Genomic DNA, 25,636 nt, shown 5'->3' with positions numbered 1-25,636 from the left:
AAAGAGGAGCAACATGTTCTCTGTGCCTGATTCATGATATAAGCCTTCTTGGCAGGAACTTTGGCATAAATCCTGTGTTACATCCCTAGCCCAAGGTAAGGGAGAGACCCCACCTTTGAAAATGTAACTTCATAGCTGGCTCACTAGGGGAATTTTTCCTGTTTCTAATGCAGAAGCAGACTGGCAAGATCCTCTATGATTTCTTTGTAAATGTATATATGTGTTACAACAATTTGTGTATTGTCTCTACCCCAAAGAAATCAGTATAAAGTGGCTTAAGAGAGGTATATATAATATGTAAGGTGAAAGATGCTTGAAACAGTATCTATGTGAGAAATGGACAGCTACATGAAACACACAATGCTAAACATTAGGACTGGCAAAAGTAGCTTGTAACTAATTAGCAAGAGCAGAGGCTGCTAATTGTTCAAACCAGTGAGCAAATCTGATCTATAAATCTGAGTAGGACCTTTGAAGTATCATATGGCCCACTCTAACCTAATAGTGCCAGGAGATTTCCTTGGCTGCTGTAACCGATATTCTTGGCCAGATTTGGGTGATGATCACAGGTCAAATCCTTGGCCCAAACCAATTCAAGACTTTCTGCAGGCTTAAGTTCAGAATGATCCTATATGCTTATTCTGAAGTAAGCGCTATTGAATTAAATGTTTCATGTGGCATTCATATAATTTATTTATTTATTGAATTTATATCCTGCCCTCCCCACCAAAGCAGGCTCAGGGCGGCTCACAATAAAACATTTACAATTCTAAACTAATGTATATGTCAGCTCTGAGAGGTTTTGTAACAAGTAACACCTATGTAATTAGCAAATTGAATAGTACAAAGGTTTGGTTCTGTATGCTGATAGTTAGGTGGATAGGGAACAGGTTGGAGAAACAGCACTCAAAGAGTAGTTGTCAATGGCATTATATCTAAATGGAGGGAGGTGTCCAGAGGTGTGCCACAGGGCTTAATTTTGGGCCATTTCTTTTCAGTATTTTTATCAATGATCTGGATGAGGGTGTGGAGGGGCTACTCATTAAATTTACAGATGATATCAAATTGGGAGAAGCAGGGAATACACCAGAAGATAGAGTTAGAATTCAATGAGATCTGAACATGCTGGAAAAGTGGGCGGAAGTGAACAAGATGCAATTTAACAAGGATAAGTGCCAAGTTCTACATTTTGGTAACAAAAATGAGAAACACACATACTGGATGGGGGATATACTTCAGGGCAGCAGTGTGTATGAACAAGATTTTGGAGGCAGGCCCGTAGCCACGGGAGTTGGGGGGCACAGCCCCTCTATTAACCCCCCCTTCTCCCTGTAGGGCCCCTCCATTGGAGGGCCTCCAGGGTTGCTGCTGCTCAGTGGGGGTGGCATTTGCACGACCTTGGTGCAAAAAAGGCAATCTGGCCCTGCTGGCCTTTTCTGCACCACAGGAAAGCCCAGCAGGGGTGGAGTTTGCATGAAGGGTTCCTCAAGAGGAGCCTTTGGTGCAAACGGGGCCATCTTGCCTCATGGCCCCACTACCAAATTTCTTACCTCAGGGGCCCCTCCGCCCAAAATTTTCTGGCTATGGGCCTGTCTTGGACCATAAGTTAAATGTGAGCAGCCAGTGTGATGCAACGACAAAAAAAGCAAATGCCATCTTGGGGTGTATCAACAGAGGCATATCTTCCAGATCACAAGATGTCATAGATCCACTGCACACTGCATTGGTCAGGCCACATCTGGAGTATTGTGTGCAATTCTGGAGGCCTCACTTCAAGAAGGATGTGGACAGAATGGGGTGGTGCGGAGGAGAGTGACAAGGATGATCAGGGGCCTGGAGACCAACCCTATGAGGAAAGGCTGATGGACTTGGGAAAGTTCAGACTGAAGAGGAGGTTGAGGAGGGGCATGATTGCTCTGTATAAGTATTTGAAGGGCTGTCACTTAGAGGAGGGCAGCGAGCTATTCCTGTTGGCAGCAGAGGAGAGGACTCATAATAATGGGTTTAAATTAAGGGTGGGAAGGTATTGACTGGATATTAGGAAAACCTTTTTTTATAGTAAGAGTTGTTTGACAGTGGCATCAGGTACTGAGGGAGGTTGTGAGCTTTCCCTCAATCGCAATCTTTAAGCAGCAGCTGGATGAACACTTGTACGGGATGCTCTAGGCCGGGGGTGTCGAACTCATTTGTTATGAAGGCTGGATCTGACACAAATGAGACCTTGTCAAGCCAGGCCATGTGTGTCATAAAATGTAATGCCAGTAGTAGAGATGTAAACATTACAATTTAATTTAATTTTTGGATTTATATTCTGCCCTAACCCCCAAGCGGGCTCAGGGCAACTTACAGCAGCAAATTTCAAGACATGTTACAGATTAAAAATTAATCTCATAAAAACAGACGGTATAAAATCGATACAATACAATCTCAGACACAGGTGGCAGAACCATACAATAAAGTATAGGCTGAAAACTATCAAACTACACAGTTAACATGGTGGTGAGGTGATGGGGAAACCAGTTGGTATAAAGGGCACAGACAAACACACAGACTTTTTAAAAAACTTAAAATAAAACATGCTCAAAACATTAGCGCTCGTTAGTCTTAAAGGTGCTCCCTTTGTATCTCTCCCGTGCAATCCAGTTCCCCAGGTAAAGGAAGCTTTGGCTCCTTCCTTCCTTCCCCAGGAGACCAGGAGGGGGAGGAGCCTCAGTCAATAGAAGGAAGAGAGGCTTGGCTCAGTAGCTCTGCTGTGTGATTGAGAGTGCCTGGCAAAGCAAGCTATTCCTCCCTCCTTCCTCCCTAAGGGAGAAGTCTCAGCCAATGGAGAAAATGAAGACTTTGCTCTGTTGCTCCTGTGCGATTGAGCAAGTCTGCAAAGCAAGCTGTGATTCAGAAGAAAGCAAAGGAGAGAGAAGGAAGCAGATGACAGCCAGTTATTTGGGGGATGGATAGAAGCCCTCTGGGGGCATAATTTGGCCCCTAGGCCACATGTTTGACACCCCTGCTTTAGGTTGATCCTTCACTGAGCACGGGGTTGGACTAGATAGCCTGAATGGCCCCTTTCAACTCTATTTTATTTATTTATTTATTTATTATTTTATTCCATTTATATCCCACCCTCCCCACCAAGGCGGGCTCAGGGCGGATCACACAGACATGCATATGCATGATTCAACATGGTAGTACAGCATTAAAACCATAAAACATAGAGTAAAAATAAACACAAAATACATTAAAAAATGTTTCGGTGCCATGATCTTACATTTTCCAGTTTTATAGTTCTCTGTATAGTGGATCTTAAGATATCCTCTCTGCAGCTGCTATACAGCAGATTGTTGGTGGTGGTTCATAAGTTGCTTTAAACTGTAGTGGCTAGCAGCCTAGTTCACAAATGTCTGGTGGAAGAGTGCCGTCTTACAGGTCCTGTGGAACTTTATGAGTTCTCGCAGGGCCCTGACCTCTTCTGGCAACTCATTCTACCAGCATAGGGCCACTACAGAGCAGGCTATGGCTCTAGTTGACATAAGCTTGACCTCCTTAAGGCTAGGGATTGTAAGTAGATTTTGTGATCCAGACTGAAGTGCTCTCCGGGGATCATGTGGGGAAAGGCGGTCCCTCAGGTATGCAGGCAGCTGGCCATAAAGCGCCTTGAAGGTAAGAACCAACACCTTGAAATGAACCCGGTATGCAATAGGCAACCTGACATAGAACTCTATGGTTCTATGTCAGGTTGTGGCTGATAACTTTGTGACCTGGTGCACAAATAGGAAGGTAGTGTGAAAGGATGAGTGCTTTTTTTTTTTTTTAATAAATATTTTTATGTTTTATTGACTTTAGTACAATTGGCCATTACAGCATATGGATGTTGAAATTACAAATAACCCTCCCCCCCCCAACCCTCCCCTTCTTCTTTTAGTCTTTTCCCCTCAGCCAAGGGCACAGAGTCCTGATCTTCCACTGAATGTCCTTCCTTGCTTCTCCTGAGATCCTCTAAATAAGTGTTCCATCTGGTCTCGATTTCCTTGACTTTATCTTCCCACGTGGAATCCTTGTTGATTGTTGCCACGATGTCAGACTGTATGTAATCAAACAAATAGCTGTGCCAGCTTTCTATTGACCATTTACTTTTATCTTTCCACCCCAAAGCGATGACCGCCTTCCCCGCTAGTATCATTGCCTTGACAAGGTTTTGCATGGGTCTACTTAGTGCCGGACTTCCTATTGTGCTTAACAACATCATATTAAAGCCAATGGTTAATGGTACATTGCAGACTTTTCTAATAAATTGAATAATTTCCCCCCAAAAGGGTTTAACCTCTTCACACTCCCACCACATATGTGCAAACCAACCCTTAAATTGTTTGCAATGCCAGCACTTAGAGCTCACTCCTGGGAATATATTGGCTATTTGTGCGGGAGTTTTGTACCATTTTGTGAAAAATTTATATTCCAGTTCTTTAAATTTGGTTACTTTAATCCTTTCTAGACCATCCAAGATTTTCCCAGCCAACCCCTCTGTTAACTGACCTTCATGACTCCAAATCTTTTGTAAATGTACTATTATTTTATCTTTATTTGAAATCATTTTTCTGTATAGTAACCCCACTAGACCCTTCCTTTGTTTGGCCATTACCTTATATATCTCTTCCATTGGAGTGTCTAACCAAAGCTCTCCCTTTTCACTGATCATCTTAACTCTCTTATGCAAGCCTGCTATGTTTAACCAGTATTGATTACCTAAATCTTCTATAATTTCCTGTAAGGGTTTTAGCTTACCACACCTAAACATATCGTCCACTCTAAAATAGCCTTTGTTTTTAAGCCTTTCCCACCATTTTATAGCATGCACCTCCTTAACAATAGCTTCTAGGGGGCTCCACCTTGAAACCTTCCCTAGCCACTGTGGGTACCATTTCATCCAGGTTTCTAATGCTGCTCTTCTGGGCCCTATAGCTAATTTTAGATCTTTTGTCGACACTGTGGAAAAAAATCCAAATCTTCCAATGGCACTGTTGACCGCATTCTCGAATTTAATCCACTTCTGTACCTTATCCTCACTCAAATCTAGTAACGCTCTTAGTTGGAAGGCCTCATAATATTTACTTAAATTTGGGATTCCCCAACCTAATTCTGATTTAAGTTGTATAGAATTCTCTTATGAAACCTACTGTTTTTATTATTAAAAATCCACACTTTGATTGCTTTATTCCATTGTTCAATTTGATTTTTCCTCAAACCTAAGGGTAACGTTTGGAATAAATACATTAACTTTGGTATCATGAACATTTTAAGAGATCTTATTCTAGATGATATCCCTAGTATTTTATGATTCCAATTATTCATATCCCTCTCTATTTTCTTCCATATTTTACCATAGTTCTCCTTTATCATTTTGTCCATATTTTTTTGCAGGACTATCCCTAAATATTTTAATCTCTTGGCTCCCATTCCTATATTCGTAATCCTATTTATTTCCTGTTTTTCCTCTCTATTAACATTAAGGTATAGAATTTCTGATTTTGCCATATTCACTCCGAGCCCTGAACACTTTTCAAAATCATCTAAAATTATCTTAATCTCTTTAACTCCGTCTTTTGGGCTAGACATAATTACTATGATATCATCCGCAAATAAATTAATTTTCATTTCTTCAATACCTGACTTATACCCCTCTATTCTCCCGGCTTTCCTAATTCGCTCTGCTAGTTGCTCTATAGCTATTATAAATATAAGCGGGGATAGTGGACAGCCTTGTCTTACCCCCCCTTGAATTGGGAACGCTTGTGAGTGGTCAGTGTTGACTCTAACTTTGGCCTTACCTCCGTTGTATATTTCCTTTATAGCGTGTAAGAACCGTTCCTCTAAACCTATCTTCTTTAATATTTGCCACAAGAATTCATGTGAGAGAGTATCAAAGGCTTTATAAACATCCAACTTTAACAGAGCTATTTTTTTCTTTTGGCCATGGTGCAATACATTTAAGATATTTCTAATAGGATGGGCAATAGATCTACCCTCAATAAAACCGTATTGGTCCCCTTTTATGATTGACGGGATAACTCTCTTAAGTCTATTTGCTAAAACCTTAGCAAAAATCTTATAATCTTGATTTAGTAAACTAATGGGCCTATATGAACCTACTTCTTCCGGATCTTTCTGGTGCTTTAATATCAAAATTATTTCTGTTTCCTTCCATGAGTCCGGGGCTTTCTTTCCTTCCAAGACTTCGTTAAAAACTAGCTGCAATTCAGGTGCTATAATTTCTACCATTTCTTTATAAAAGTCAGAAGTAAAGCCATCCAGCCCTGGTGATTTACCCTTTTTGAGCGCTTTTATTACTTCCTTTATCTCTTGGAGTGTAATCTCAGCACCCAGTGAGGCTTTTGCTTCCTCCTCTATGATTAGCTTAGGTGCGTCCCACACCTCCGTTATATTCTTTTTCATATATTAATTTTTATAGAAGTCTTCAAATGCCTTAGTGATTTCCTTAGAGTTTTGAGTTGTACTATTATTAATTTTAATAGTTCTAATTGATTGTTTTGCCTTTTTAACTTTCAAATAATTAGCTAATCTTTTTGCTGTATTAATGCTATTCCTCTGGAAGTCGTTCTTAACCATTATTTCCTTTTTCCACATTGTTGCCATATCTAGGGCCTCCAACTGTTTTTGAATCTCTTTAATTCTAATCTGTAAACTAGGATTACACTTTCCCACTATTTCTTTTTGTAACTTCTCCAATTCCTTAAGTTTTGTTTGCCTTTTTTTATGCCATTCACTTTTTATGTCTTTTTCCTTTCTAACCAAATGGCCCCTTATTACTGCTTTAGCAGCGTCCCACAATATATTAGTTGACACAGTTCCTCTATTTTCCTTAAAATATAATTTTAACTGTGTCATTAAGTATTCCCTATCCTCTTCTTTTGTCATTACCAAGTTGTTATACCTCCAAGGTCTATTTTTCGAGGGAAGATTTAATTCTAATTCAATACTTAGAGGGGCATGGTCAGAAATCAAAATTGGATGGGTCTTGATTTCTTTAACCACCATATTATTATTTTTTTCCAAAATTATATAATCTAAGCGGGATGCTGTTTTATGTCTACAAGAAATATGTGTTGGGCTGGGTCTCGTATTGATGAACTCATGAGCGTCCTTCAAGCCCCAATCTCTTAGTTTAATACTATTGTTCTTGGTTATGTCCATATTTAGATCGCCCACTACAATTAGTTCGCCCTCTGAAAACTGTTGTATCTTCTTAAAAACCAAGTTTAAGAATTTCCTTTGTCTTTTATTTGGTGCATAAACATTTACTATAGTGATTTTTATGGCTTCCAGCTTAAACTTAACTAAGAGGTATCTACCTTCCTTATCTACTAATTTTTCCATGTTTTCCACCTTAATATCCTTACGAATCAATGTAGCCACGCCTCTAGCTTTGGAAGACCCTCTTGCTTCTGCTAAAACCTGCCACCTCAGATCTTTTATCAATGGTTTTCTATCATTTATTTTTTTGTGAGTTTCCTGTAGGCACAACAAATCTATTCTTTGTTCTTTAGCCATTTTAATTACTCTGAATCTCTTAAGATTTGATGATAGACCATTCGCATTCAGTGAAAGGACTCTTAAAGATCTATCCATTCTCTTTATATGTAACAGACTTGGGCCCTAATGGCTGAGGGTAATTTTCTATACTTCTTACTGAACCCCCCCCCCCCATTCCCTTCCCCTGTGGCACAGACAACTTCCTGGATGAAACCATCATCCTGTCTTCCACCTTCCAGGGGGCACGCATCCCGCCCTCCCCTTCTAGCTTATAGCTAAATTTAGCTCAAAATATTTTATACTTCCCTTTAGTAGTCCGTTCTTGGCCTTTTCTCTTGTCTACTTGAGCTTCCTTCTCCCGGGTCCACACCGAGCTCCACTGTTTCTTCTTCTTCTTCTTCTTCTTCTTCTTCTTCTTCCTCTCTCGGGTCTCTCAGGTCGTCTGTGGCGATGCCCAGGCGAGTGAGATCTCTTGCTTCTTTAGGGTTGCGGGCCACCAGCCTTTTTTCGTCTTTAAAAATAATTATTGAGGAGGGGTACCCCCAAGAGAATTTAATCTTGTTGTCATATAATTTTTGCCCAAAGGGTCTCATTAGCCTTCTCTTTCTGATGGTTTCCTGGCAGAAGTCTTCTCTCACCCAAACTTTCCTTCCTCTAAAAGAAAGGTCTTTCCTTTTTTTCAAAGTCTTGAAAACTGTCTGCTGAGTCTTTTCCCTTGAAAATTTAATTATGACTTCCCTTGGGGCACCCCCATCTTGTCTCCTTTGCAGTCTATGAGCTCTCTCAATATCCTGAGATTGCAGAGTGACTCCTTGCTCACCCATCCAGTCTATAAGGGTTCCTTCCAGGAGCTTATTATTTATTTCCTCTGAAATTCCACCCAGGATCAGATTCGCTCTTCTGTTACGATCAGAGAGCTCTGTAAGTTGCGAATTCAGCTGGAGTATTTTTTGTTTATTAGATAAGGCCAGCTCATTAGCAGAGATTGCAATGTTCCGTGTGTCCTTGAGCTCTGCACTCAACTCTGTAAAAGCCTCCCTGAGTGATTTAATTTCAGATCTCATCTGGTCCTGGGACGACATTATTAAAGTCTGGAAAGCTGATATCTGCTCAGATAATTCTTTAATTGTCTTAGCCATGATGATTATTTTCCGGAGTTACCCGCGACCGCTGAGTAATTAACCAGGGCGTTGCCTCGTTAATTTGATAGTAAAAGTTGTTGTCTTACCCTCTGGGACCCCAGAAAGGAATTCTTATGATCTTCAGACCTTCGTAAGTAAGCTCGTTCTTCAAATAGACTTGCCAAAGAGCTATTTACATTCTTTTGAGCTATTTAAAATTCCAGTTCGAAGGGGAGGACGAGCACACAGCCGGCTTAGTTAACGCATGTGTACAACCCCCCGAAAGGATGAGTGCTTTTATTTATTATTTTACGTATTTACGTTATATATAGCCCACCTTTCTCACAGGGATTTAAGGCAGATTACATGTATTAAGTCAGTAGAATCAATAAAATGGGACATCTAATAAACAATGTATTAGGCTTGTAAAAGTCTGGAAACCACCAGAAAGAACTGAAGTATAATTTAAGTATTAACATGACGTATTAGGTACTTGAGCAAAAAGTGTAAGAAGAATTAGAGATTACCGGATGGTTGAGTAAGACATGCCAACAAGGTGCTGGTCAAGAGCAGTGTCAGTGAGAAATCAGGGGAGAAGGCAACTCTCTAAGGTGAGAAGGCCAAAAGCAAGGGTGAAAAAAAGAAAATAATTAGGCCGGCTGTGGACTGAAATGTGAGGAAGTTCTTCACAGGGGTAAGATGTCTGATAATAGTTTTTTAAAAAGATTGCAGAACTGTAGAGAATTTAAACTGGAGTTCACACACTGCATCCTGACACAATGCTGTGCATGCCACTAACTCCCATGTCAAGTAATCAGTTCATATTTGCAGACTGATCATCCAAGGCTACTGATGTGTAAGGAGACAAGAGGGCTATTATTGAGGCTCTCTTGTTTTGGTTAATAATCGACACAAAACTTTCTAAGTGTCTTTCTGCAAAACCCAGAAAAAAAAAGGTTTCCTATACAGTGGGTAAATCAAATCATGTGGCTCCTCCTTGCTAATTTTTTCTTCTAGAAGATCTCAAATTCATTACAATTTATTTTCCTGTAGTGATGAGGTTAAATTGTGAAGGTGAGGAACCAGGAAGAAAACTAATCAAATATATATATTTTACTTGTGTGGAAAAGGTAGTCAAGGCAAACGGAAGAGTAAGTGCTACCTGCAGTGAGGTGGAAGAGGCACAAGTAATGGATTCCAAGGTGATGTGGGGACAATATGACAGGAGGAATATGAAGGTATAACGCTCAAAGTAGGTGATAGACCAAGATAAAGTGAAACTTGGATGATGTGGTTGCCATTTTGAAGAGTTTCAAAATAAGCAACTAGTGATGCTGGCCACTAGGTGGAACATGGGAATAATTACAGCTCATCTCCACACTACAGAGATTAGTTCTCTGGAGAAAATGTATGCTTTAAAGGTGGACTGTGTGGCATTGTACCCTACTGAGGTCCCTGTCCTTTCCAGCCTCCAGCCTCAAATTTCCAGTACCTTTTTAACCTGGAGCTGGAACCATCCCCATCTCCCACTGGTGGCCAGGGGAGACCTGGCAACCCTATAAGCAACACATAAGAAGACCATAAGAAAATGGCATATTGATGTGCCACAATACTAACAATACGTTATTAGAATATGCTGTTCTTGTAATATATTAAAGCTGCTTTTGTCTTTGCACTTGTGAATACTTGTGAAGCTCTTCATTGCCTTGGATCAGCATACCTGAAGGATCACCTCTCCTGCTACACTTAGAGTGACAGCTTCATCCATTGGAGCAAAGCCTTCTGAAGGTGCCACCCTTTAAATGTGTATGTTCAGTAGTGGTTTGTACATGTGAATTCTCTCTCAAGGCTCTGTCCTTGTGGAATGCTCTGCCTGAGGTCAGTAAAGTTCCCACACATCAGTCATTCTGCATCTGTGTAAAACAGAATTGTTCAATAGAGTATTTTTATAAAGGAATAGGGATTTAATATAGTGGAATGGTTCAGAAAGGAACTTTTATAATAGGATTGTAATCTATTCCACTGTTGCAGCCTTGACTTCATTAATCTGATTGATTTTAACAAGAGATAGAACACCAGTGGAAGCTATATAACTACTATGTTGGATGGGGAACAGCACTATACACTCCGCAAGATCTTTTGTTATATCGCTTCTAGTGTTAACTCCTGCAAGAGAGCTTCTGATAGTACTTTTGACAATTTTGCAACATGATATTGGATGGAGTTATGACTTCTTATTTATCTTCCAAGTAAGATGTGAGTGTATGAGCTTTTTCACACAGTCTATGTATTCTGGTATGGAAGCTGGTCAGTTACTGAACAGTAACGGGTTTCTGCTGGCATTTCAGACAGACCCGATTCAGTAACTGGCTGCTACCGGAATACTCTCACCTTTTCACACACTCCCGCAGCTGTCCCGGTAGTGAGGCGTGCCTGAGTCGTTACAAACAAAGAGCAGCTTCTTCCACTTTTCAACCCCTCCTTCCGGGTTGAAATCGCTATGGGGTGCTGTGTGAAATGTCCAGTATCTAACCCGGGAGCAGTTTTCGCGCCCTTTTTTGCCCACCGGTGCACGATCTCCGGCTTTTTTTTTTTTTGGAACGTCGGGCTAAGATCGCTATAGTGCTATAGCGACATATCACAACAGCAGCACCATAGGGATGCCTGGATTGCATTAAGATGCCAGAGATCGCCGCCGCTGAAACTTGGTAACTTATCTCAATGGAGCCTAGCCATCTCTATGGTGGTGCTGTTGTGATACAATGCTATAGCATTTGCCCGACGTTCCAAAAAAAAAAAAAAAGCCGGAGATCGCGCGCCGGCAGGCAAAAATGGCTGGCGCTGGTGGAAGCGAGATAAAAGCGGAACAGTGTGAAATGGCTTGCTTCAATCACGGAACCCTACCGGGAAAAAAAACATGTGTCTGAAAACTCCCATCCCTGTCTCGGATTACTGCAAGGCGGCACAATACCGACTCCCTTCCGGCTTCCATTGGTAAGTGTGAAAAGGGCCTATGTCTGCTTTTGACATCATTGAGGCAAAACAATAGCATGCTAAGTAGGATTCTGGGCAAGCTGCCAGTGCAGTTCCTGGTAATTCTGAATGTAGGGTATCCCCAGTCTAGTTGTGCAATCTAATCTATATGGAGCTGAATTCTCCATGCCAAATGAAGCTGGCTATGATTTCCGAAAGCTGTTGGCTAATGCCAGTCTCCTTTCCTCAGCCTTTGTCCTTTTCCTTCCAGTTGCGGACTCTGCTGGCCCAGTGTTGCTAAGTACAGCATTAATTGCTTTTCTACTTTGTTCTATATTTAACTCCTCACTAATTTTTTACCCTTCCTAATCATATTAAAAAAACCTTGAATTTCCCAAGGGAAGGTTATGGCCTCAACTATGGAAACTTACCTGCAAATCATACACAGTTATGCCAAGAAGGAATTGAATATATCTTCAACCCAGAACTCAAAGTGAATTTATATTTGAGATCATTTAACTCCTTAGAACATAGGGAAGGAGAATTTGGGTGCATTTTGTTTCCTTCCTGATTTTAGTCTATAAATGGAACCAACAGCTGGTTACTTTGGAAAAAGATGGACGATGAGATGCAGTTTACACAGAAACCACACTTTTATAATCCCAGTCATGTAAGCATATTGTAGTTACCCAGCAGTGTAGGAAATGTACTCTGTTGTGTTCTGGTTCAAAATTATTTTTCTCAATGTAACATTTCCACTTCCTTGGCTTTTTAAATTGCCCCCCTCCCATTTTCCAGTTGCTGTTGACAGGCTCTCTAGGATGTCAATTTCTCCTCTGCTCAGAGATATATTCACTGAACTTGTGACTGTCGGTGGCAGATGAGTGCCCAGTATGTGTACTATATTTGTAAAAAATACATTGTTTATAAGAGGATGTATATCTATACTAATAGGAAAGTGCCTGACCCCTATTTTAGTCACAAAAGTAGCAAATGAGGCCACTCAAAAACAAGACGGGGTCTATACAGTCTCTGGGTGATCCCCAGGTATGCAGAAAAAAGTGACATTCTAAATCAACAGAAGGAAACCCTCCCCTCCGTTGATGAGAATATGTTCCAGGGGCAGAGCTGGATTAATAATTAGGCCAAATAGGCACTGGCCTATGGGCCCCCATGCCTTTAGGGGCCCTGGGCCAGCTTCCCCCCCCCCATTTCCTCCCCTGCTTGCAGCCCTTCCAGCCTGCACATGCAGCCAGTAACTGAACTGCTCTTCGCCCTACTTGCCTGGTGTGGCTGCTGCTGGCGGTAGGGTTGCCGAGTCCAATTCAAGAAATATCTGGGGACTTTGGGGGTGGAGCCAGGAGACATTGGGGGCAGAGCCAGAAACAAGGTGTGACAAGCATAATTGAACTCCAAGGGAGTTCTGGCCATCACATTTAAAGGGACAGCACACCTTTTTAAATGTCTTCCTTCCATAGGAAATAATGAAGGATAGGGGCACTTTCTTTTGGAGCTCATAGAATTGGACCCCCTGGTCCAATCATTTTGAAACTTGGGGGATACTTTGGGGAGAGGCACTAGATACTATACTGAAAATGTGGTGCCTCTACCTCAAAAAACAGCTCCCCCAGAGCCCCCAAAACCTCCAGATCAATTCCCCATTATATCCTATGAGAATCGATCTCCACATAGGGAATAATGAAGTGCTCAGCAGACGTTTCCCCCCCCCCCCATTTCTGGCAACTCTGAAGCAGGGGACTGGCCTCTCTACTCACAAGTTGCTGCCAGCTTCTTCACAGTAACACGGACACACCATCCCAAGAGGAAGCCTTTCAATCGGAGACTGAAGCCTCCGGAGGTGCAAAGGCACATGGTCCTTTGGGGGCGGGGCTTCCCCCCCACTGGCCAGCTGACTGGGGGTGGGAAGGAGTCTGGGAAAGAGGAAGAACCCCCGCTGGGACCTGGGGATTGGCAAGCCTAGCTGGCGGCGTTGCCAAGTTTTGCCTGTCTCTGCCTCTTTCTGCAGCTTTGTCAAAGGGGCTTTTGAGAAGGTGCCTGCAGGCTGCAGTGGGGGCCATGGGTGCTCTGACTCTGAGATAATTTGCAAGGGGGCCCCCAAGATTTTGACTGCCTAGGGGACTCCACAGGGTTTAATCCAGCACTGTCCAGGGGCATGGAATGTTGTGAGCAGTTAAAAGGCAGTTAAAGGTGGAAAGCCCCAGAGAATTTATGGAGTTCTGGAGGGTGAGATTTTGAGAGATATGATTAAATGGAGTTTTCAAATCCCATTCTCAACAATTCCTTGCAGGCCCCTTGCTTGTTACCATTAGATAGAATCAAGCTGGCCAGTTCTATGTAATGCTTGCAGTGTGCTAGCTGCTGTTAGATATGGGACAGGAATTACCTCAGACAAAAAATGCAGACCAGCAAGTGTTGAGGACTGAGGCAGGAACCTCTTTGGAATGGAAAATTCCTTCTTCATAGTATTCCTTTGCTTAGTAACCCAGTGACTGCCCTATTTCCCAAAGATCAGCTAGTGGCTTGCAGAATTCAAAGAACTTCAGCATAAATACTAACTGACTTCAGTAAATACAGGGTCTCTGGTAACAACATGTGCCTGATTTTAACTCTGACCTTTTTACTATTCCTATAGGTGCAAGATAATCTCAGCCAGTAATTCAAATTAGGTCTGTGTCACTGAAGTGCAATAGTTTTCACCAGGGTTTTTTTTTGTTTTTTTTTAAGCAGGAACACACAGGTATGCAGTTCTGGCTGGCATGGCATAGTGGGTGTGGCCTAATATGCAATTGAGTTCCTGCTGGACCTTTTCTACAAAAAAGCCCTGTGTGAAACTATGGTGAAGTCAGGGGATGTGGCCTAGTATGCAAATGATTCTGCTGGGCTTTTTCTACAAAAAAAAAAAGCCCTGGTTGTCATACTTTTTACCTTAAGAGGACACATAACACATGTTACAGAGCATTAGTCTTCAGTCTTCCCAGATCAGAGGCCCACCTTTATGCAACAATTTAGGGAACACTGAGCTGCAAGCAACCTTACAGGAAGATACATAACAGAATCATGTGACAGGAGGAAGAGGCAAGTGGAATGATTCTAAATACCTCAACAGATTTGAGAAATTAGAAGTTCATCTGCTGTGCCTTACCACATACAATGCATTGTGAAGTTGTTGGGCTCTCCCCACTCTCCTCCCACTACAGTGCCATAGGTTACACTAATTAGTTACATTTGGGGGGATTACTTTGTAGGGTGCTTTTATAAGATGAAGGGGCTCTGCATTGCTAGCATTTATAAAGTACTGGAAGCCCAACTGGTGGGATCAGCTAGACCAGGCCGAGTAGTGGAAGGAGTCAAAGAGAGAGAGAATGCAAGCGAGAGAGTGTTCTTGGAAGAGGTGTTCCTCTGAACCTGCCTGTGCTCAAAGGGAATCTTCTACCCAGCTGAGTGATTTTCCCTTGCCCTGCTCCTCAGCAGGGTGTGCAGCAGGAGTGTGGCACCCTTGCCTGCCCATTAACCCCTAATCCTTCCAAAACACTGCAAAAATTGACTGCTCTCTGGGGTTCACTTGCAACCCAGCTGGTGGTGTTTATGAGACCCAACCAAGTGGCACAACTATAGCTATAGGTCTGGCCCCTATAACTAAGGGCCACTGTGTTAGGATACCCATTCACAGTTCATGTGGGCCAGACCTGTGCAATTTCACAATAACTTCACATGAATGGAGAATTTCACCTAAAATAATCCAACCCTTCTTGCAACTCTACACTGCAAGGAAGGTTGGAAGTGACTGACCTTCAGAAATTTTGTCCTGTTACTGATCTTGTCATTAAGGAAACTCCACTTTGGCTTCCATTGACTCTACTTTCTGCATCAACTTGCCTTAATCTCCAGCATTATCAATACAATGGCCATTCTCTACTCTCAACCTTGTAAGTGATCTATTATGTGTCCCATCTGAAGTTGCAATGTCACAGGGGTCTCTGGAACATATTTATCGGATTGCATGTCTGCAAGTTACACCAGATCCTCTCTGCCATTGTAAGAGATACAGGAGTGCATTATTCTAGCACAATTTCTGAAGTGTGTTGTGTGTATGGTGTTTTAGACCATATTTATTGTATGAAACCTGCCCCATTTTCCCTTAAGTTTTCCTTACAATTTTTTAGTTGGAACAGTCATGCCAAACTTTACTTGGAAAAACTTGGAAGAACTCTGGACCAGAATGTGATCTGTTTCGGTTTTCTTTGGGATCTCATCACCCAAAGCAGGTTCAAGGGGGAGGGTGAACAGACATGAAAGATGCTATAGATAATCCAGTCTTCTTAGCCTGCATTGTGCTTCTGGGGCAGAAGCTGAGGTCAGTGGGGTGGGAGAAGATTTGTCTCGCAGCCTAATAATCCCTTGTTTTACATTTTCTCTCCCTCAAGAATTCCTCTGCTTGCTGACTTGGCTACAAAAACAAAGGACTCAGTGTCTCATTTTCTCCTTTTAACACAAAGCAGTTGGAGTCATTCTCACTTTCACATTATGGACAACTTCATCTTCAAAGTTTGGCAGTGGCTGGTTTAACGATGGGTAGATAATTTTTTGTGTAAAAAATATAAGGCAATGTATTACTGACCATGAAGCTGATCAAGTGTATGGATGTATATGTGTGCAAATATCCTTAAAATCAGTAGAATAGCAGGGCAGTCCTAAGCAGCCCATTGACTTCAATGAATTTAGAATGGCATAACTGGGATTGCACCATAATTCAATGTGTGGGTACCTGAAGACTATTGCAGCAGGTAAATGAGAAGCACCAAGAGTTGAGGAAGCATTTTTTTTGCTTGTTATATTCAAAAGGAATAATTAATCACGAAGGCCATTTAATCTGACCTTTGGTTTAGCACACACAGAGGCATGCCCATGCTAACCTTGCTTTTTATAAGGTTCCCAATTTAATTCTGTTTCATTCATCCTTTAGTTATCAGCCTTTGTTTTCTTAATGGTCTATGGAGCAGCCTTTGGTTCATCAGGATCTTCACAAATATAGCAGGATGCAGTGGTACTGAGATTATACTTTTCTTCAATAAAATGGTTTCCCCTATGCAGAGCTCTTCTTCCAAGAATTTACAAGTTCTTGTCTTTTCCTGCCCTCACCTATGCCTTTCTCAAGCATATTCTGCAGTGTCAAGATGCTCATTTATAGGGAAAAAATCTAGGGTAATTTTTAGTCATAATCAAGGCCCTATTTATTCTACTTTTAACACACCCACCCACACTCACACCCTGCTCCTTTTCCTCCCAGCCTCTGGTTTTGACCCCCCACTTTTCTGCATTTGAAGCCCCACACAATCTTCAGTGGTACCCTGCTTTGAAAGGATCTTTGCTTTGCACATGGTCCAGCATGACAGCCAAGGCTGGGCATCATTCTTTCCTCTGTGACAACACAGCAGAAAGAAGGTATCTGTGCTGTCTGAGCCTGCTGGAAGGGTCTGTATAGTCAAAGAAAAGACATCCATTTCAAATGGTGTGAAAAACATGACGAGACCAAAGCTGATCCAAGGAAGGGTGTGTGCACTGAGAGTGGGTGGAAAGGATCTGCTGCCAGAGGAAACTCCAGTAGGGGGAATCTGTGGCTTGAAAAGATTCCCACTGAAGAATTGCAGCATGGAAAAATGATGTAGTGCAGCCAAGAACAGAAAATGGACCTTATGGACCTTGCAGAGAGATGATTCTACTGCTACAACCACACTTAAATCCACTCTAGCAGTTATTTCCCTTCTCAAAAAAGACTCCCACTTTAATTTATCCTCTTGTGCGTGTGCATTGAGGAAGGAAACAAATTTGTATCTTCTTCTCCCTTGAACTATGGAACTGGAGGCAGAAATAGCAGAGCAGTGAGCACACAAATGCTGTGCACAGGAACAGAAATGCCTGTAATATCATCTCATAGTGACACACCCTGTTCTGTTTATTTTGCTACTGGCTTGATGACTCAGCCCCCCACCCCAGTTCCCACTGACTTCAGGCCGTCTGAGACTTTGGTCTTTTTGCTCATTTTGTTCACACTGCATTAGAATCAAGGATAAGGCATGGTTTATTCAGCTAAGTATACTGTATTGTTCTCCCTGGTGGGGACCCAAAAAGGCTCTTTCATTATACCTTCATAATAACAACCCTGTGAGTTAGGTAACGCTGACAGCAGTGTGTGTAATGTCACTTAGTAAGTTTCTGTGATAGAGTGGAATTTGAAGCTGGGTCTCCCAGACCTAGACAAGCACTTTAACTATGCTGTGTTGTCATGGATTTTTCTTGAAGTAACATATCTTCTACAATTCTTCCTCTTTTCTCCTGAGTGACCTCCTCTGCCATCAGCCCTTTCAATTTTTCTGATCCCTTTCTTTTTAAAGAAAGTTCTCACAAGCAACTTCTTTGTCTCCACACATAACTACAGACCCTTACCTACAATACAAAAATAACTATTCCTGTTAAACAAATTAGTTTGTTGAATCTAAGTTCTCCTTATCTTTCTGATCTCTGATTTGTTTAAAGATTTAAGGAGCTAGTGGGAGACTATGTGCACTTAAAGCAAAGGCAAGAGATTTGTATGCAAAACTCAAATGTAGACCTGATAAGAACAGTGACTGTTTACAAGAATTGGTGATAACACAAGTCTTTCTAGCTTGGCTGTGTTAATTTAACACTTCCAGCAAGAGAGAATCTCTGATATCCTTGATATCAAAGAAGACTTTTGACAGACACCTTTCTCTATCAAAAACAGTTCTTAAACACATGAGCCTTCAACTCAGTCTGAACTCTTTGACTCTATATTAAGTTTAATAAAGAACAGCTCTGGGATGTAGATCTAAGAAGGTATATGTTTATGTACATGGCTAGTTAACTGTAAATACAGCTAAGACAATGAAGAAGTAATAAAATGGCATTACAGCAGCAATAACTGACAGTACAAAAGGAGTGTTCCCATTATGGATGTAGATCATTATAGGTTTGTTAAAGCAGGGGTTGGGAGGAATAGCTGTATTGTGAGTGCTGTCTCTGGAAAAGAAAAGTTAGAACCAAATAATCCTGTTCATTTATTCACTCAAGAAGAACTACAAAGAGCTTTTAAATTGGGAATAAGTGGCACTCAATCCCATGTGGTACCCCAATATTCTTTATGTGAAAGAATAAAATAACATGAAGAACTTGACTGGGGAAATCTGGGTTCAATGCTATATTCACCGTGGAAGCTCATTGGGTGACCAGTCACTATCTCCCTTAGTCTAATTTACCACATAGGATGTGAGGAAAAATGTGTGTGAGAAGAAAACATGTTCCTTAGTTTCTTGGAGGAAGTACGGGATATAAACTTGAGAGATGTGAAATAATTAGGAGGAAGATAAAGCTCCATGAAGTTCTTTTGAAAAGACCCAGTTTTATGAGCAGCACTGTGGCTACAATCAGGTAAGTTTATTCTTCCTCTCCGCCTGGGATAAAAATGTCTAAATTTGCCTTGTTCTAAAAACTTCAGCATTTCTTGACAGACTTCAGTTTGCACTTTCTTCACAGAAAGCATTGCTTGATTTCCCATCACTGTCACATATTAGGAAGCAAAACACCACCACCACCACCACTCTGAAATATCTTAAAGTTTAAAAGTCTTTTGTGCTCCAGAAATGAACGCAAGCACTATAAATGCATTATGTTACAGTACAGCCAATAGCTACATTTCAAAGGCAATGTATGGGCTGAGATGTGTCCTGGTGGTAGAGCATCTGCTTTGCATGCAAAAGGTTCCAAGTCCAATCATGAGTGCCTCCAGTTAAAAAGGACCAGATAGTAGACCTTGGAGAATCACTATATGACCTTGATAGACCAATATTTCAGTATGAGGCAGTTTCTTGTGTTCATGTGAAATAGAGAAAATGAAATATATATCTACTTTTCCAAAGATGCAGATGAAGACTTAAATCTTCATTAATTAAAAAGCACATTGCATTTTTCTTTCAAAGATATCCCAGAGGTCTTTAACAACACGACAGCTCCTATGTGACAATTATAGTGTTTCAGTGGGTTGGGAATCCAGATTTTTATGAACTGTTTTATGCAGCTGCGTAGCCAAAGATTCAAATTATCTCTAAGCCTCCGAATGCCAAAAGAGGGAGAGACCAGTGATTTCCCAAGTTCCTACGCTAGTCTAAGAGTTAATGTGCTTGCTGGTATGAAGACACATGATAGAGGCAAAGCTGCTGAATCTAAACAAGTTTGCATTTTGTCAGTACTAGGGAAGCCCATGGGTGCTGTCTAGGGGGCAAAAGGTGGGGTAAAAATGAAAATGAATTCATATGCAGAGCTTCAACATTGGTATAATAGTTATAGTGTCAGGCCACAATGTGGATAGATCAAGGTGGGATAGATCAAGTGTGAGTCTATTTGTAGCAGCAGAAAAGAGTACGTTAAAGATTAACAAAATTTGTGGTAGGGTGAGCTTTCAAGAGTCACTGGTATCTGAAGAAATCAGCAGTGACTCACAAACTCTCATACCCTACCACAAATATATTAGTCTTACAGTGTTTTTGTTGTTCAGTCACACGGTTGAGTCCGACCTTTTGAGACCCCATGGGCAAAGTCACGCCAGGCCCTCCTGTCTTCCACCATCCTTCGAAGTCTGCTCAAATTTGTGTTAGTTACATCAGTAATGCTGTCCAAACATCTCATCTTTTGCCGTCCCCTTCTTCTTTTGTCTTTCCCAGCGTCAGGATCTTCTTCAGTGAGTGCTCCCTTCTCATTTGGTGGCCAAAATATTTGAGCTTCAGCATCTGACCTTTCAGGGAACAGTCTGGGTTGATTTCCATTAGGACTGACTGATTTGATCTTCTTGCAGTCAAGGGACTCTCAAGATTCTTCTCCAGCACTACAGTGTTACTAGGATACAATATGGGAATTCAAATCCTCACTCTGCCATGAAGTTTACTGGCTGATCTTAGATCAGACACTGGATCATACTAATGTAATTCACAGTGTTGTTTTGAGGATAAAATGGAGGAGAGAAGAACCATGTAATCCACTTTGAGCACCTTGAAAGAAGGGAGGTATAAAAATGTACAAAATAAAAATGTACTTAAACATTTATTAATTTGCCACCATGGCTCAAATTTCCTTTCCTCCAATAAAGTCTCTATGATGCTTAGATCTTGATCAGTGAACAGTATCAATTTACCAATGATCACAAAATACAGTAAATGCTGCTTGTTTCTGATTAACCCAAGTCTGTAAGCCAAAATGCCCTCAAAACAAGGTACGGGGAATTGTCAGGTGGGCACCTGGCTTAATCAGGATCTTTTACCTGTGTATACAGGATCCCACGTCCAGAAATTAATGCTTAAAAATATTAGGGACTCTAATTAAGTAAAACAATTAAAATTTATTCCAGAAAATATAGGCTTACATACAAGATAAAATACTCATAAAATCATACATACAGTCCTAAGAAAAATAGAGAGAGATATCGAGACAACACATGGGTAGACAAACAGGGTGATAATTACAGATCGTAGTCTTCAAGGAAGGCTCCAATGGCAACGAAAGAGGACAGGGGAAAAGGGACCCTCAACTGGCCAAGAATCGGGGATGGATCTAGACAGCGGAGATAGGGTACTGCTAGATTCACACATGTGGGGAGCTGGGTCAGAGGTTAAATAGACTACCTTAGACCCTCAGGGGATGGGAGGTACAGGGGAGGAGAAAGGGGAGGCTCTGCAGTGACCATAAGGGCTGGAGAGCCAGTTTGGTGTAGTGGTTAAGTGTGCGGACTCTTATCTGGGAGAACCGGGTTTGATTCCCCACTCCTCCACTTGCACCTGCTACCATGGCCTTGGGTCAGCCATAGCCCTGGCAGAGGTTGTCCTTGAAAGGGCAGCTGCTGTGCGTGCCCTCTCCAGCCCCACCCACCTCACAGGGTGTCTGTTGTGGGGGAGGAAGGTAAAGGAGATTGTGAGCCGCTCTGAGACTCTTTGGAGTGGAGGGCGGGATATAAATCCAATATCTTCTTCTTCTTGGACTTCTGAAGTAGCCAATATCAAGTTGATTGGTGGCACCTAATTGGGTACCCATAACTGACCAATGAACAAGCTTGGGCCCGGGTTACCTGATTGGCTGTACAGATACCCATGGGCCAAGGGGGAGGCTCCAAAATGACAGTTGGGGAGAAAAATGGGGGAAATTACTGGGCAGAGGTGTGTTTGAGTTTACCAAACTTATCTAAAAAGGTGACAATAGATGGCCAAATTGCTACCTAAGGTAACACCCGGTTTATACAAAGGAACTTGGCTCTGGCTGAAGATGGTCTTCCTCTTCTTCAGTCTTCTTCTTGGCACCAGTCTTTGTCTTGAGTTCCGTTAGACAAAGGCTTAGGCAGTCCGGCAGGATCCACGCCTAAGATAAGCTTGATTGCCTTATGCAGAAGTTGAAGCAGCTGTTGGATATGTGAGTCTCTTGCTTTGCTGTAATGGAGTCAGGAAAACAAGATGGATTCTGGTGGTTTTAGTCTTTGGTTCATGGAAACAGGCTTGAAACTGTTTGCCTGTACAGTTCATGGCAGCGTGGCTTCTTCCACTGCAGTGGCCAAGACTGGGCACGCAAGGAGCAGCTGGAAGCTCATCTGTAGTTCTGGCTAACATCCATCCAGAGATGTAGAATGCTGCTGCAAAGCTGAGGCTTATAGTATCCACATAAGCCTTAGAAACCGTGGGCAAAGTCCACTTCTTAGAGCAGATGTGTGCGAGTCAAAACTCCAGGTACCCTGGCAACCATACTGGTGATCATGATGTCCATGTGTATGAAAAGTAGGGAGCTTTTTCTTACAAGTCAGCCTGGATCATTTGAATCAAAACACTTTCCCTGAGGAGAACAAAGCAGGAATCATGCAAGAGAGGGAAGCAGACTGGAAATTAGGGCAGTTCTGTGAGGATTTTCTAATCTAGATCAAGAAAAAAGAATGTTTGCCATATTTTGTGCATTAGGGAGGGTTCCTGTGTGTTCCACAGTTAAATGTTAAATAGTCAACTGACAAAGTTCCCCTCATTTCTGCTGACAGCCAGTATACTGCAGTAGTTACAGGTGGGCAGTTGCCTCGGTCTGAAGCTGTAGAACAAATTTTGAGTATAATGGCACCTTTAAGACCAACAAAAGTTTCAGAATTTGTTATGATGCAGTAGTCAGGGTGTTGGAGGAAAGGATGCAGCAGCAGCAGCAGCTCACTGGTTGAACAGCTTAGGGCACAAAAAGCGGAATCCCTGGCGCATCTCCAGTGAAATGATTTCAAAAAGTAGGTGCCAGGTAAGACTTTTCCCAGACGACCCTGGAGAGCCTTTGCCAGTCAGTTTAAATAATGCTGAAGTAGACGGATCAATGGGCTGAATCGCATATAGTCATCCTATTCAATGCATGGGTATGGAGGAAAGATGCATCGGCTGAGTCGCTATCTGTTAGTGACATAGGAGTTTTGTGAGAAAAATATTGGCGAGAGGGCAGAACACTATAACTGTTTTTCCTCACAAGAAGTTTTGGTACAGCCCCAAAGAAAACATCGTTGATCTAAACAGATTCCGTCAGGATTTTCTCATTACAAAGAATGGTTTTAATTTCCCTTCCTCCTTAAATCGCTAGTTTTCCCTAGCCCAAAGTGATTATAGAATGGGCCGCGGCCCCTTTAAAAATAAAGATTGCTGCCGATAATCTGCTAGCGAAACAAAAGGGAGAGTCAGCCACAGCGGGTATTTCTTTCCGCCTTTATTCTAGAGCTGGGGGCTGATTAGCAGCTCCTACCTACAGGAAGCCTGCATGCCCGTGCTGCTATCTGGACCGCCCTTGGCAGCCCCCCTCCCTCCTCGCACCGGTCCCGCTCCACGTGAATCCGCAGCGTTGAAGACAAAGACAGCCCCTTCCTCTCCTCCGATCTACTGCAACTTGCCCCAGAACAGACTGGGAAGTGTATGATCAACATACATAATATGTGTATGCGTGAATTCCGTCTCTAAAGAACTCGTTCTAGCTAGGGGTGAAGTGACTGATATTTGAGTTGTAATTTTTTTTTAAAAAAAGGGGGGGGGGGGCTTTAGCCATTGCCAGGGTAGTTTAGCAGTCAGAGTGTGTAAATAGAATTTGAGAAATCTAGTGTCAATCTGTAGTCTGCCATGAAACTCCCTTGGTAAATTTATGCCAGGCACTATCATCTTGTCCTCCTCATAGGGCTATGGGGGGTATAAAATGGGGGAAAGCATATATACCACCCTCAGCTCCTTTGAAGGAAGGTGGACGAAAAATATCTAAAGACGACTTATTTGTAGCTAATCTTGCTAAAAAAACGAGAGGGTTATATACTATTTGAACTTCTCATGGTCTTGCAACTAACCGCGCGCCATAGCCTTTCTACCTATCGCGCACAGTTCTGGCAAGAGGGATAATATTCCTTACTGGAACCCTCGCCGAGTGCACACATTTTAGATGTGCGCGCGCGCATGCAATTGGAAAGCACCGCCATCCGCATCCCGCCCCCCCCCCCCCGGTTTCTTCTCGCTTACAGGCACGAGAAGCTCTTAAAGCAAAATTCAGCTCGCTGGCGGAAAAGTTTCTTCTGTGGGTGGAAGGCGTGGCCAGCAGAGGTGTGGTTTTTTTGTCCGTATCCTTCGCAGGCACAATTTGCATCAAATAGTTCATCAGGACTTCCTGATCGCTTTCTATTGGCTGCAGGTAGAACGCTGTAGGAAAGGGAGAGTGTTAGTGGGAACTCATGCAAATCTCTGATCGAGCCTTCCCCCCTCCCCCCCCCCCCCCGCACATACACTACTTCTGGATCCAGCCCTGCCTTCTTAGTTTTGGCGAGACGAACCGCGTTCAGGATAAGTATAAGCACGTGCGAACCGGGATCTCGTGCCTGATCTCTACAATTGTTGTCTAGTGCACAGTGTGGGAAAGCCTTTGCACCATTCGTTCCCGATATCCCGCCAGCCACATGGTGGAACTCTTAACAGGCAGATAGGAGACAAGAAGAAAAGACATCGGGACAAGCAGTTGGAATCATGAATGAGATGTCCAGCTTCTTGCACATTGGGGACATCGTCTCCTTGTATGCCGAAGGGTCGGTCAATGGTTTCATCAGCACGTTGGGGTGAGTGAGCAACGCCCTCTCACAGCGGGGGGGAGGGGGGGAACGGGGAAAAAGTCCTGCTTCGGAAATGAGTTTGGCTGCTGGTCTCCAAAGGAAATGGAGCTGTTTCTCTAATGTGGAGGCTGCATCACTTCGCCGGTGAAAATCAGCAGGGCACTCTTGCCCACGAGGATGGAAATGGGAGCAGTTCTAAAGTATTTAAGAGAACTGGACTGATAACTTTGAGTTCGAGGTTGAAGTTGTTCTGAAGTTCTTGAAGGTGCCTAAGTTCTCACTCTACAACCTTAGAATTGTTTGCGCGCGCGCACACACAAGCACTTGATCAGTGGCACTTGGGAATTGTTCTGTGAATTTGATATGGATAGGTTGAAGGTGAATTTAGTGCTTGCCTACCGGGATATGGAGGGGATCTACTTACAAGTGTGATCAAAGCTAGATCCGAGTTATGTGTAGATGAGATGTCTTCCTGTTATGGTCTGCAGTCTGGTCCCTAACCAGCAGGGGGCCAGGCTGCATGACAGAAACAGCCAGGTCACTTTGATGGGAAGGCCTGGTTGAACCTCTTTGGTGTTTGGGAACTTGGTGAGCAGGTAGTTTGGCTTTAACAACAGGATTACATAGCAGCGATAAGATTCATAAGTAAAAATGCTATGGCATCTTAGAGACTCAGGACTAATAGTTCTTGGGCATGTATTCACATGAGCATGTATAATATGTACTGAGTATGGTATATGGGTATAATTAATAGAAATTCTCATGCCTGTGGCTATGGAGAAAAAGTATTCTGATAGTTGTGGAAATTGATGCCACCCATTATGGGATTCTC

At 42.4% G+C, this 25,636-nt stretch overlaps 1 protein-coding gene across 2 annotated transcripts in view; it reads left to right on the top strand.

Moving 5' to 3' along the window:
- Positions 1-23,445: 23,445 nt before the first annotated feature.
- The window catches only part of ITPR3 (inositol 1,4,5-trisphosphate receptor type 3), a 200,774-nt gene continuing 198,583 nt past the window's right edge, over positions 23,446-25,636 (top strand). Inside the window, exons 1-2 of one of the 2 annotated variants that reach the window (XM_060231494.1) lie at positions 23,446-23,657; positions 24,601-24,810. In XM_060231494.1, the coding sequence (XP_060087477.1) occupies positions 24,722-24,810 (89 nt within the window). In that variant the 5' untranslated portion in view covers positions 23,446-23,657; positions 24,601-24,721. Of the gene's footprint in view, positions 23,658-24,523; positions 24,811-25,636 lie in introns of those variants that run through there. The other variant, XM_060231495.1, reaches the window with a different exon arrangement.

This window comes from Heteronotia binoei, chromosome 2 (assembly GCF_032191835.1).
Source record: "Heteronotia binoei isolate CCM8104 ecotype False Entrance Well chromosome 2, APGP_CSIRO_Hbin_v1, whole genome shotgun sequence".
Classification (NCBI taxonomy): domain Eukaryota; kingdom Metazoa; phylum Chordata; class Lepidosauria; order Squamata; family Gekkonidae; genus Heteronotia; species Heteronotia binoei.
The sequence above is the reverse complement of the archived record's forward strand: the minus strand, read 5'-3'. Positions and strand labels throughout refer to the sequence as shown.